Source organism: Talpa occidentalis, unplaced genomic scaffold (genome assembly GCF_014898055.3).
Source record: "Talpa occidentalis isolate TD23 unplaced genomic scaffold, MPIMG_talOcc4v2.1 talOcc4.10, whole genome shotgun sequence".
Classification (NCBI taxonomy): Eukaryota; Metazoa; Chordata; class Mammalia; order Eulipotyphla; family Talpidae; genus Talpa; species Talpa occidentalis.
In genome coordinates, this window is record NW_023600993.1 from 7,279,943 (window position 1) to 7,293,404 (window position 13,462).

The 13,462-nt window shown below is 54.1% G+C and overlaps 1 protein-coding gene across 9 annotated transcripts in view; it reads right to left on the reverse strand.

Annotated features, from left to right (window-relative positions):
- Window positions 1–13,462, reverse strand: part of NR2C2 (nuclear receptor subfamily 2 group C member 2) — a 75,468-nt gene that overhangs the window by 9,885 nt on the left and 52,121 nt on the right. For all 9 annotated transcript variants that reach the window (XR_005127577.2, XM_037523451.2, XM_054699370.1 and 6 more), the window contains 8 exons: window positions 11,594–11,696; window positions 9,510–9,689; window positions 8,524–8,671; window positions 7,707–7,800; window positions 4,811–4,944; window positions 3,604–3,781; window positions 2,420–2,541; window positions 919–1,058 (listed from right to left, as the gene is read on the reverse strand). Coding sequence is in view for 8 of the 9 variants with exons in the window: in XM_037523451.2 (XP_037379348.1) it covers window positions 919–1,058; window positions 2,420–2,541; window positions 3,604–3,781; window positions 4,811–4,944; window positions 7,707–7,800; window positions 8,524–8,671; window positions 9,510–9,689; window positions 11,594–11,696 (1,099 nt within the window). In the remaining variant the exon portion in view is untranslated. The remainder of the gene's footprint in view (window positions 1–918; window positions 1,059–2,419; window positions 2,542–3,603; window positions 3,782–4,810; window positions 4,945–7,706; window positions 7,801–8,523; window positions 8,672–9,509; window positions 9,690–11,593; window positions 11,697–13,462) is intronic.

The window sequence follows — 13,462 nt, forward strand, 5'->3', positions numbered from 1 at the left end:
CCTCCACCTCCTAAGCCCATGTCTCCAGTCGCCCAAAGACTGTTTGGCCCAGGACCTGTCCCCACAGCTTCCTCCCCAAGAGACCCGAGGGCCCCCCGCCATTGCCGATGACAGCGCTGTTCAGACGGACGCGCCGGCTCTCTATTACCAACATTTTCCCGCGGCGATCTCTCAAACATCACACTCCGGCCTATTCAGAAGAGCTGCCGGCTCTCACAGACCTCTGCGTCCATCTGTCAGACTCATCGCCCGACGGGGGAAGACTCGCCAGCTCGTCCTCACCCTTTCCAACACGGACGAACGCTGGCGCGTACTCAGAAGCCAGGTGCCGGCTGGTCCCCTCGATCCTGATAGGGGGCCCGCCCGAGCGGCCCCGACACTCCCCCAGAGACTGCCACACCGAGGACAGCAGAGTGGCAGAGCCGCGCTCAGCCGGTATCCACAGGTTCTCGTAACAGACATTCAGGCAGGGGCCAAAAAAGCCAATCAGCATGTCTAAAACCGCTGCTGTCGCTCAAAAACCCGGCGAGTCCCTGGACAATTTCTACGGCCGCTTGTGTAAGACCTGCCACATCTACACATCCTTAAATCCAGAGTCACCAGATAACCAACCAATGGTCAACGCGGCCTTCGTGGCTCAAGCTGCACCTGACCTCTGCGCAAGCTCCGGAAGCCAGAGCAACCTGCCGGCACAAACACCGCTCAACCACCGGAGGCAGCCGATAAACCCTCGGTCCACTGGGACTGTGGGACCCACCGTAAAACAGACCAGCACGTTAAAAAAAAGTCTCTCAGCTGCAGTCTCAGGTCACACTATGACTTAGAAGTCAAACTCCCTTGCAGCCTGTGGCTGCTGTGGGACCAGAGGTGCCGCTGTGCCGCCCCCCTGACCCCCCTCCCCCAAATCGCCAGTCCTACCTTCCTGGATGCTGTTCTGCAGGTGGTTGACAATGGCCGCCAGGATGGTAGAGAGACTCATGACCTGGGCACACTGGGCCAGGCCAAGGGTGAAGAGTTCATTCCAGCAGGCCCGCACCAGGCTGGTGTTGCAGTCCTGCCTAGGGACAAAGAGACAAGGGTGTTGGCACTTAGCTCTGAGTCCCCGCATACCCCAAATAAGTGAGGTCAGTTAAGTGTTTGTTAAAGGTCTGTGGTATGTCCAGGGCTGTTCTTGAAGAATGCTTTAAAGTGCCTCTGAGGATAAACTAGTCTCTTAAAGAAGATTCTTTAGACTTAAGTAATGAGAGGTTTAACAGGTATGACTGTCATTTAAAAAAAAAAGATTTATTGGGGCTCCCTGGTGGTGCAAGGGGTTAAGACACAACCTGTGAAGCCATCCGCAGCCACTGCAGCATGAGTTCGATCCCCAGCCAGCCAGGGAGCAACCCATATGGCGCAGCAGACCTCTCCTGTCTCGCCCGCTGCTCCCCTCAGCAGTGTACTTCGGTCAACCTGCCTGCTCTGCTCCCCACTCTCTCTGGTGAATCCTCTCACCCCCCGCATCTCTGGCCTGTACCCCAGCTCTTGGATGCATAAATCAATAAATCTTTAAAAAAAATAAAAAGTATAAAAAGATTTATTGATTTATGCATACAAGAACTAGGGTATAAACCAGAGGTGCGGGGCTGGGGGTGGTGGTGGTGAAAGGATTCACCAGAGACAGAGTGGGGAGCAGAAGAGGCGGAGCCATTGAAACACACTGCTGAAGGGAGCAGCAGGTGCGACAGGAGAGGTCTGCTGTGTCGTGTAGATTAGCTCCCTGGCCGAGGATCGAACTCGGGCGGTAGCAGCGATAGCCTCAGTGGCCGGTGACAGCTTGATAGCCCCGAGACTTTAACCTCTGCACCACCACGGAAGCCCTGATTGTCATTTTCTGATCTTCTAAAATGGCAGCAGTCCTGGCACGGCTCTGTCGTGAGAGGCTACAGTGATCAAAGGACTGAAAGCTAGTATGGACTGGCGAGGAGAGGTGCCCTACACCTCTGCTTGGGAGTGGGGCCTGTGAACCCCAAGGGAGGAATAAGGACTGCAGCGGGAGGACGGGGCCAGTCAAGTGTGTCTCCAGCCGCGCCCCTGGGATGTCTGCTCAGGACAGCCTGCTGGGTGCGCTGCAAATCGTCTGGTTCTTCTCCTCAAATGCAGACACACTTCTCCGCTGCAACTACTCCTCTGCTTGAATCCAGGATGACTCCGGGCTTCAGCCCCAAGTCCTTGATGTGGAGCAGCTTGACACGCATTTGAGGAACACCACAGCACCCACGGGCCTCACTGCCAGTCCACTGACTGTGTTTAATAAATCGGGTCACTTGAACAAGGTCAGAGGAACAAATTGGAAGGGCCCTCAGAGATCTTTCCAGGCCATTCCTAGAGAAGGGGAAGGTCACTGTCCAGGGCTACACCAGCGACAAAGGCCACTTACCCCAGCGCCTGAAAGGCCGGGATTGATCTGGCCCAGTGCATGGAGAGGAAGAGGAGGCGGGACGCAGACTCGCAGATGTAGTGCACGTTGAGGTATTCTGGCATGGGGCTGGGCATCGTGAGCTGGAAAGGAGGCACACAAAATAGGTGACCAGGGACAGAGGATGACTGACATCACGAGTCCCTCCACATGCCAACACCCACGGCAGAGTCACCGACACTGAAGCTCCTGGGTGGACCATCCTCAGGTACGGTGTCCTCTGCACCAGGGGACCGGCACTAACTCCCTGTGCTTTTCTGCCCAGTGGACTAGAGTCTGAAGGCCGTGGGCACATGGACAGCGGTGGGGCCTTCCCAGCTCACTCACCCAGAGACGTACTTTACAATTCTTGCCTCAATGAAACTGTTATCAGGGAATTCCGCTTTGAGTCATAGGTTCAAGTCTAAAACTGGGGAGCAGCGGTCAACCTGGCGGCTAGCGGGTACCTGGCAGGTGGCCTCAAGATTAACAGCAGATGAGAACTGAGCAGAAACCCGCAAGGGAGGGACGACGCGCCACCAGGTCAGCCTGGCTGCAGGGGCACTGTGGTCTAGAAGGGGCTCTACATGCCTCTGAAGCTGGAACTGCACGGGTGACCTGTGTCCAGAGCACACTCGGGCACACGGGCAGGAGTACCATCTTCCTAGCAGAGGGTACTGGGGGGAAAGGAGACTCAGGTTGAGAGGGGTTCAGGGAACCCCGGAGCGTCCTGCAGAAGTGAGGACAGGGGAGGAGCGCACAGAAGCCCAGAACTCCTCGAGGCTACCGGAGACCTATTTCTGAGGCCCTGGAGGGCAAGGATCAGCGGCAGTGGTGGTGAACAAGGGCTGGCTTCCCGCAGGATGGGGCCAAGGTGGATGCACGCGCCTGCGCTGGAGCCGGGCCATCGGCAGAGCAGTCAGCTACCAGCCCTCACTGGTCATACCATGTCAGCCCCTCTTGGCAATGACTGGCCACACTGCCCCAGGGTTACGTTCAAAGCCAAACTGCACTGTGAACAAAACATGAGGGAAGAGGCTTCTCAGTGGAAACAGAAGAGCCTCCTCAGATGCCACAAACAGAAACGAGCTCACTGCCAGGTCTGACTTTTCACCTGCAGAGCCATGCCAGCTGCGGGGGCACATGCTCGGGCTGAACACGCTCACCTTAAACGTAACGTGAGTGTCTGAGAGGAGAGGGCCTTCCACCTCAATGATGGGGGTGGACTGGTCTCTGCTGATGACGTGGATGCTCCCTCCTCCACTCGTGTCTATCCCATCCGCCAGGCCTGGAGGCGACGAGCTGTCTGTGGTGTTAAGTGCTTTAGCTAACGTATCAAAGGCCCTGTGAGCAAAAATGAAATGAGCCAGTGGTGTGATTCCGTAGCTCTTAGGGGGACTAGAGCTCGAGGTGAGACGTGAGACGTCATTTAGAGGAGCAATGCCCGGGGCAAAAAGCTCATTGATCTCTGTCTGCTAAGGGAAGGATAACGAGGAAGGCATCGATACATATTGTCTGTATCATCTTGGGCAGTAAACTCGGTATTTATTTTAAAATTTTTATTGGAATAATTGCGCTATAACATGAGATTCCGGTGTGCGCCACTGAACGTCAGTGTGCAGCTGTCCGTTAAGCTGACCACTAAACGTTCGAACCTATCCTTTGACATACAGTTGTCCTGGCTTTTGTATTATTTTCAGAGGTAGGTTCCATTTTTCAGACTATTCTCTGACGCGGAAATTCCACTTCAGACAGAAAAGCTGAGGGTCAGAGATGTTAGGTAACGTTTCCAAGATCACCCGCCCAGGAAGTGGTGGAACTAGAATTCTTCAGCTCGAGTGCCAGCCGCGCTCCCCCAGATCTGCACCTTCACTTGCTATCAGGGTACACGCAGACTCAGGACCGGCGCCCTGTGTGGGGGCCCCAGCTGTGCTGCTGTCTGGATGGGCAGGAGTGGCCACTCCTGTGGGAAATGAGGGGCCCCCTTGGCGGGCAGTTGTAGCCACCTGGGCCAGCGAATGCTGTCTGTCCGCCAGTGTCCGCCTACTGCGGCGAGCCGGAGCGCTGGCCTCCCACCTGAGCTACAGACCGACGCGGGAGCGGGAGGGAGACGGACCGTCCACATCAGACACAAGCAGCGGCTGAGGCCTAACCCCGTCCACGGCAGGGTCTCCCCGCTCCCGAGTTACTCAATTTGCTTTTCATTTTCGTAGCGAATGGCTGTCCATCGTATTATATCAAAAAAGAAGGGGGCCCATGTCCCCCCAGTTACAGTCTGAAAGGAGACAGCTACACGGGCTGGGGGACAATCTCACGTCCGTAATGAGACGCGGGCGGGGGTCCAGAGGCCGCCCCGCCCTCCCGGGTTCTTACCGAGTGATCTCGCTGGCAGACTGGTCCTCCGGTTGCATTTCGGAAGCATCGCCATTGTTGAGGGATTCGCTCAGGTTGGCAAGAGAGGTTACCACATTTGCCAGCGTGCCCAGGGCTCCCTGGCTCGTTTCAGCCTGTCAAACAAACCACGGCATTAACGGACACGAGCGGGCGGCTGAGCAGCTCCGCGGAGGGCCACGGAAGGGCGGCGCGGCGCGGCGAGCCGGGCTCCGGACGGGACGGTTCCGCGCCCTGACTGAGGGGGTGATCGCCCACGCTCGCGGGTGCCGGAATGACAGAGCAAAACTTAAGTCGGACTTCACCGGAAGACATCATGGGGCAAAGAGACAACTCCCCCCCGCAACAATCCACAGAGCGGGAGAAATAGTCGCAAGTCCCATCTGCTGCTGGTTTAGGAGTCCAAATACAGAACCCCGACACCTCCGCGATATAAAGACCCAATTTAAAAAACAGGCAAGGACTTTAAAAGAGGCATTTCTTCAAAGATCAGATAAAAACAAATACATGAAAAGATGCTCAAAATCACTGGAAATGCACATCAAAACCCCAACGGGATGCCACCCCCAGCCGGCCCCGCGGGGCCGAGCAGAACAGGGGACACGGGGCGGCAGGGAGGTGAGCGCCGGGACCCTCACACAGGCCGGGCGGGCGGGTAACCCGGGTGCGGCCACAGCCCGGCAGTTCCTCAAAAGTCTCAAGAGTTACCACGTGACTAGCGACTCCAGCCCGAGATGTCCACAGGGGAAACTGAAACAGGCCCCCAGCACCACGCGCGTGCAAGTGAGCTCTGGCATCACGAACAGCCAGAAGAAGAAACCCCCCAGATGCCCACTGGCTGAGAAGGAGAGGAACGAGATGTGGCACCGCCACTCACGGGCACTACAAAGGGATGAAGTTCCCACACTCCCTACCACCTCGGGGAGCCCCGAGAACGAGCCGGGAGACGGGGCTCCGCCTCCGAGGTCGCACGTTCACCCTCTTCATGGAAAATGTCCAGAACTGACAGAACCACGGTCAGAAAGCAGCGGAGTGGTGGGCAGGGTTGGGAGTGTGCCGGTGGGAGGGCAAGCGACTGCCTCATGCTTTCAGGGTTGCGTTTAGGGGGATGAAAATGTCCTGGAATGAGACAGAGGAGGCTGCACAGCCGCGCGAACACGGAAGGCCTCACGCCCGCCCGCGGAAAGGGCGCATGTCAAGGCACGCGGCTACCTCAACGGCCAAAAAACACAAACCCCCAAAGATACACTTAAATACACGGAGACACAAACATCTCGTCTCAGGAACTGAAGTGGAAAACTAGCATCGGCAGGAGAGATCGTGAAGGAAAGGAACAAATCGGAGCCACCGTGTGGGAAGAGAACGCGGCGCGGCCAGGAGGAGGCCGGCGCACACAGGAAGGTGCTGACAGGGGCTAAGCGACAAGAACAGACCCAGGCGCGGGCAGGATGCATGTCCTTGCAGCTGCTGCACCCCAGCTCTCCAGGCGGGGACCACGGAGAGAACCGGGGAAGGGCGCTTGGGCTGTCGTTTTCCTGTATTTATTCAAAGTTAGTTATTTGGAGTGTTATTTCAAAGTAAAACGCTTAAAACACGTCTTTTGACAGAGCTCTCCAGGTGCTCTGCGTATGCTCTATGCATCATGACAAACTCGGTGGGTGTTTGTCCCCCACTCCAGAGGCGAGGACGCGGCAGGACGCAGTTCTCTCCGTAACCATCACACACCGCAGACTTCGAGCTCCTTCTCCCCTACCCGGGGACACAAACCGCTGCTGACGGCTCACTCCGGCGGAGGGCGCGCTGCATGCCCCCACTCGAGCTTCGGCACCCGTGTGTGCGGGGTACCGCAGAGGGCACGGGCTCCAGCTCCGGCTGCCTCTTAGCCTTGATGCTGCTGTCACGGCGTGGCCAGCACGCTGACAGTGGCTGTGCAGTCCCTGGCAATCAGATTATTTGGGCCTGACTTCTAGATTTATAGCCTCTTCATGGCACTACAAAGTCACCGTCTCGAACATCTGCTGGGTGACAGCAGCAACCCAGGCGTGATCCCCACGCCATACATGTCACTGCTGCCCAGAGACAGGAAGCTCAAAGTCCAGCCTGAGGACCAATGCGTGGCCAGCTATCACCTTTGCCTTTCCCTTCCCCCAAGAGGATGTTCCTTAATGCACTGTGTGCACCGAGGTGCTGAGAGCAGAGAAGGAACCTGCAGGCTGAGCCCTGGCTTGAAGGGCCGCAGCCATGCCAGTGCGGCCACTGAGTTGCTCCTTTCAGAGGAGAAAAATGGGACCTGAGTTGTGGGTTCACCATCGCTTGGATTTCATCAGAACGCGATGAGGAAAGCAACGGATGACCCGCCTGGATAAAGCCCTCTTCGGTTACCTTCACACGGGTTAGCCAGCTTGCGCGCTCTCCGGCTCTCAAACATCTCTGTCCACAAGTTAAATTTCCCTGTGGCTGATGTGCTTTAGTAAAGTCTTAGAATTGCTAGAAATCTCAGCTGAACTTCCTCCTGAATCAAATAAAAAGGAACCGGGGCTTCCTACGGACGGCCACCTGAGGAAAGCTGCTATTCCCTCAGCTGGCCAGTAGTTTGCCAGTATGTGTCCAGGGGAAAAGCTGAATGGAGAAGAATCACAGACATTTTATCAAACTCTATCCCGGACCCTGACATGTTATAATGACGGTCACCAGCCAGCCCTGACTGAAAAGCCATTGCCCCCCATCCCCCCAAAACCGCAGGAGAGCTGTGGCACAAGTAGTAGTAAAATAAGATGCAGAAGACCATGCTCTCAGCGTGGTCTCTGAAGCCGAGAAGGCAGGTGCCCGTGGGCAGCCCAAAGCATCAGGGAGGAGGGGAGGGCGCACAGAACTTCACCTTGGAATCCGTGGCCAGGAGAACTGTACCATCCTCACGTATCAAAGGCTGCTGGATGTTCACAAGCATCCCTGGATCGAGAAGACCTGTTTGTCTACGTAAGACATAAAGAAACCCAGAGTGGCTTCCAACAGTCTGTGCGGTGTGACCAACCTGCACTCACCTGCCCACCTGCCCCCACTCCATACGGGAACCGCCTGGATGGCAGGAAGGCTCTCACTAGCCCGTCACTAGGTAACTGAACACCCCCTCCCCCCACGGCAGGAGGTGCGCACTGGTTCTCCATCCCTAGGGGATGATCTACAGAAACCTATCCCCTGGGCTCCCACATGGACTGCAGACTACGGCTGCTCTGCCAAATAAAGTTGACTTAACCTTCAGAATGTCACCAAGGCAACTCCAGGTCCCTCTATTCTACATGCTGGCTTTAGTTTTCCCTCTTTCTGTTCTGTTCTAAGTGCAATATAACACGTTAAAAAGAATGTGACACTACCTGGGAACACACCTGGGATTTAGGCCTTCAGCAAAAAAGCCTGAATCTTGAATTACGACACTGGCCTGCCGTGTGAGCAATGCCTGAGTGACAGGACATGGCCTGAGCCCTTCAGGCAGGAGACATTCCGAGCCCACCTTAAGTTAGCCACCTCGGGCCCGTCCTGAGGGACAGAAACAGCTCCAGGAGCGAGATGAGCAAGACCAGGTGCAGGGCAGTGGCAGGTGGAGCCCTACTGCCCCGGTCCCCAAGGAAGCTCCAGGCCTCCTCCCTCAGTGTCAAAGGCTGACTGCAGTGCTGGCCTCTGTCAGAATAGGGACTGACCTTGTTCCATCTTTATCTGCCACAAATGTGGGAGTGGCGATCAGAGGCGATCTCAGGTCCTTCCGGATATAGATTTTCTCAGTTGAAGCAGCACAGTTGCTTGGTTTCTCCCTTTGCACATCAAAAGGCTTCCGTTCACTCTGCACAGCTTGAATCACAACATAAGTATTCACGTTAGAGGAAAGATTCAAATCAATAAAAGCCACCTCCTCAGGCTGAAGAAAAGGGTCTCCTTTAGTGATGAAAAGCCCCGGGCTAGGTATTTCCAGCTCAATTTTTGTCATGGACGTTTCAACCAAAGGAGAGGGAGGCTCAAGTTAAACAATGCCATGTCAAATCTAGGCAAAGAAGTTCAAGATGGAGGGCACTGCCTGCTAAGAAACTTGCATGGTCTATAGGGGCCCACATGGAGCCCTCTGGCTTTTCACTTCTTGCTCTATCAAAAGGGACTCTTCAGGAGAAAATCCATCCTCCTCAAGTGGGCCCCGCCAGAGAGTTCGCCAGAGGCACAGGCTGCGGGAAGGTCCTATGCAAGCCTGCTCGGCTGCTCTGGTGTGACAGCCGTCTGCTCCCTGTGACACGAGCCACTCCCCTCCTTCAGCAGCCGGTGTGAGAACAGGTACATGCCGAAACCAGGCCCATTACTCAAGCGAAGTTGAGAGGTTCCAGTTCACAGGGGAGGCTGAGAGAGGCTACTTCCCTTCATTAGGCCACACAGCCGGGCTGTGGCAAAGGTGGAGCTGAATTAGGAATCAGCTGGGCTTCGTAGTTTGTGTTCACCCCTCTCCATTGCGTTGCCTGATTGTCTGGAGATTTCCACGTACACTGTGGGAACTGACTGGCCCCACCAGTGTCATGGTTGAGGCACCTCGCTGACCAGAGAGTACACCGAATTGGAGCCTGAGTGGATATACTTATTTTATAGTCAGATACAGAAACCTCACTTCCTCCCTCCTTGGTAACTCACGTGGCTTTAAAAGACTCACATTCCATTTTCATGCCCATCTCTAAGCATTTTTTCAGCCGGCAAAACTGACAGCGGTTCCGGTGGTGTTTGTTGATGATGCAGTCTTGGTTGCTCCGGCAGCTGTAGGTCAAATTTTTCCTTACGCTCCTTTTGAAGAAGCCTTTGCAACCTTCGCAACTGACAGCCCCATAGTGACGGCCTGAAAGGAGAAAGAGTACGTGAACCGGTTCACCAAGGGAAGACGTGAGTCACCTGTCACAGGCCCTGCTCCTAAGCGAGTCTGTTGAAGTGACTGGGCCATGGTGACCGACAGCGACAGCCCCGAGACACCGCCCACCTGAGCATAAAGCCCGACACCCAGGGCCTTTGAAGTTTCCTTATAATCTTTACAGTAGCCCCTCCAGGTCATGCTGGATAACCTGAAGCGCAGGCAGGCTACTGATCGTGAACAAAGGCTGCATGCGGGAGGAGCTCCTGGAGGACGGATTAGCTACATTTCACAGTCACTATTTAGAGTGGCTACAGGACATCCCACCGTCCTGAGCCAATGCCCACGTGTTCATTTGGAAGTCTCAATTGTGTGCCTGTAAGAAGAGTGGTGCTAAAATTACCACGCAGACATCACTTTCCTTTCCTTGCAGGGTACTTCCTTGAACTCTACCCTTAAAATGACCCCTAGCATCTGGAGACAATGGCACTGCAAGTCTGTGACTAGGCCTTTCCTTTTTAAGCCCCGAAAACAACTGACAAAAAGGAAAGCCAGGCAGACCTCATGGTCTTGTCATGTCCTGCCTCACCGTTTATCTGCAGTTAATCTCCTTCCCAAGCACAAAGAGGGGATAGAGAGATGATGGGGCCAGACGTGGTTTCTGCTCTAACAAGACGAGCACATTCTGGTGGGGGAAACAAGCCTGTGAAGAACCAGTTACCAGAGAACATCACAAATGCCCAGAGAGCGCTGCATTAAAGGGTGGTGACAACAGGCAGTGCTGGCCCCTGCACACTGGGGCAGGTGAGGGCTTCAGGGAAGGGGTGGGACAGGCTGGGTTACCAGGACAACGGATGGGGCCAAATGGTGTCACAAACTGGGAGGGTAACTGGCTCGTCCCATCTTCTGTAGATGCTTGCCTGGGTCTGTCTTCCTAAGAGGCTTGACGCAGCCTCCTTCATAAACAAAAATAAAAACCAGGATCACAAGGTGTCCAAAGTTGCTATAAATTTTGTGACCACAATATAAAGTAGAACCTAGCAGCCACTACAGCACGCAGGCCTGTGGCCAACTATCAGTGGAACTGCGTCTACACTGAGTAGTTCTCCATTCCTCCCGGCCCCCTGACTTTCCATGACTTCCCGGTGTTAGCAGGCCAAAGTCTGAACTTCTGGGTTAGATTTCTTCTCTAGTCTCCTTGTGCCCTTATCCTAACCATGGGAGCCCAGGAGATTTCCCCAAAGACACCGTGGGTGTGGACGTTACGCACTCTGGCTCCACACCACCCAGGACTGGGGGCCATGTAGGGAATCACACGTAGAGGCTCCAACATGAAGACAAAGAAGGTCTTTCTGGCCTTTCTAGCCCCAGGATGGCAGTATGCGATCTCTAGCCCCAGCAGCTGGAACACCCTTCCCTACATACACGACGTGAACACACTCAATCTGAGAGATGCGACAGCCTCTGGGGACCCTTTCCTGACCCTGGCTTCCGGCCAGAATTCTACGCGCCATGTCCCCTCCCCTTGCATTAAAGCGGCTTGTCAAACTGGGCCACGACGAGGGGCTGAATGAGACAGCTACGGCCAGGAGGAAGGTGGAGGAGAGAAGCAGCACACGCTGTGATGGAACAAAGCACTACGCACGTGTGAACTGGAGTAAAGAAATGACGACTTTCTAAACATTTGACATTCAACCAAGATTTACAAATCAGTCTTGACTTTTCCTTTTGGTTCTAATCATCTGACATACTGGTTTGCTACCTCAGCCAGAAAAGCGGAGTTTAAGTTTTGAAACCCACAGGAAATGTTCTCTCTGCTAAGTGCCCCCTCAGCCCCCCATGTGACTCATGATGCTGGCCCATGACGCGCGTGCAGAAGAACGGAGCTTGCATACCAGAGGCTTTGTCGCCACAGACCACGCAGTACTCTACCACCTGGGGTCGCTGGACGTCGGTCTTCCCCAACAAACGCTCCACAGAAGCAGAGTCCGTGACAATCTAAGAAGCATCAGGAAGCAAGCAGGGTACTGATTAAAAACCAGATCACTAAGCAAAGCAATGTTTAACTGTAAATTCTTAATCTTGGATTTCTAAGTAGAACTCAGGACAGAACTGGGAAAATTCTACCTGACAACATAGCCAGACTCCCAGAATGGCCCTGTTGCTTATCTGGACTGCGGCCCTTTTCATTTTAATTGGGTGGGGGAGGCGTTGTCCAGGGTCAAGCACTGGTCCCTGATCTACTCTCCTCACTGGTCACTACAGCCACCCAGGACTGGGGGCCATGCAGGGAACCACAGAGGCTCCAACATAACATAATAGAGCTGCTTTTCTATCCCCAGGGTGGAAGTCTGTCCCCCGGGTGGAAGTCTGTCCCCCGGGTGGAAGTCTGTCCCCCGGGTGGAAGTCTGTCCCCAGGGTGGAAGTCTGTCCCCAGGGTGGAAGTCTGTCCCCAGGGTGGAAGTCTGTCCCCCGGGTGGAAGTCTATCCTAGGATGGAAGTACGCAGAGAGAAATGTTTGGCAGAGAAACAAGCCAATAACCAGGTTTCTCACTGAGGCAGCTGGTAGCAGAAGAACTAGAAGAGGTGAGACCTCTAAAACCTATTTCTCCTTCAGCTGTGGATGATTTTTCTAGATGACAAACAGTACTTACTCATCTGGAAAGACACTGTGACTGATCCCGATGTGAGAACGTGAAGGACAACTGCTATTATTTGGCCCAACAATAAACCACAAAATGATTATGCAGCGGGGACAAATCACTACGTAGGGTGACCTACATAATCACCGGCCATCCTTTCACAAACAAGGAGCAGTCTACAGGAAGGGAATTCGGCTTCAGATGGCCAGAGTGTACCTGGGCTGGGGGGTCGGGGAAGGGGCAACACTTAACCATATGGTAAGATGTCCCACAGTGCAGTTTTGAAAAATGAATACACTGGGGTTCTGAACCCAGCTCTACCAGGAGAGAAAAAATAATTTACTTCATAAATTTTCTCCATAGTTGAAAGTCACCACCCAACCACCTCTCTCCTTCCCCAGCAAGACAACCAACCAACAACAAAACCACCCCACAAGGATTCCTAGCCACATTATTTGCAGGAGCCAAAAGAGAGAAGCAGCCATCAAAAGCTGGATGGACAAACAAAACATGGCCTACACACACAGGGGAGCAGTCAGCCTTGCAAAAGGAGATCCTGTCACAGGCTACAACACGCACACGCCTCAAAGACCTTATGTTAAGTGAAATAAGGGAGTCATAAAAATACAAATACTATTGCACTGACATGAGGTAGTCAAAAGTGAATGTACTTACTGCCACGGAACTGCACATCTAAAAATGCCTAAGATGGTAAATTTTGCACTGTATTTTACAACAAATTAAAAGAAAAATTAAAAACATGGATTCCATGGTGACCCTGACGGAACATGCTCGAGGCTTGTGTACCTTGGGACACCAGCCTTAAGTCTTTTGCTGGGCTTGGAAATTCAGTGCTTTCCAAAAATCTTTGCTCTTGTTCACCCAAGACAGAGCAGGGAGAATCAGGGCAGTGACGAAGTTAAGACCCGAAGGCCCAAAGCAGTTGTTCACAGGAGCAAGTAAGGACAGCATGAAAAACTGGGATCAGGCCAAGGTACGAGTTAGGAACAAACTGGTCCCGATCTGGTTGTGGCGCAGCCCAGGTGATGTCCCTAAGTTATGGGCAACGGCTGCTCTGTGTAGCCTTCGTTAAGAACAGTTCTCCAGGGGCCTCAGTGTCAG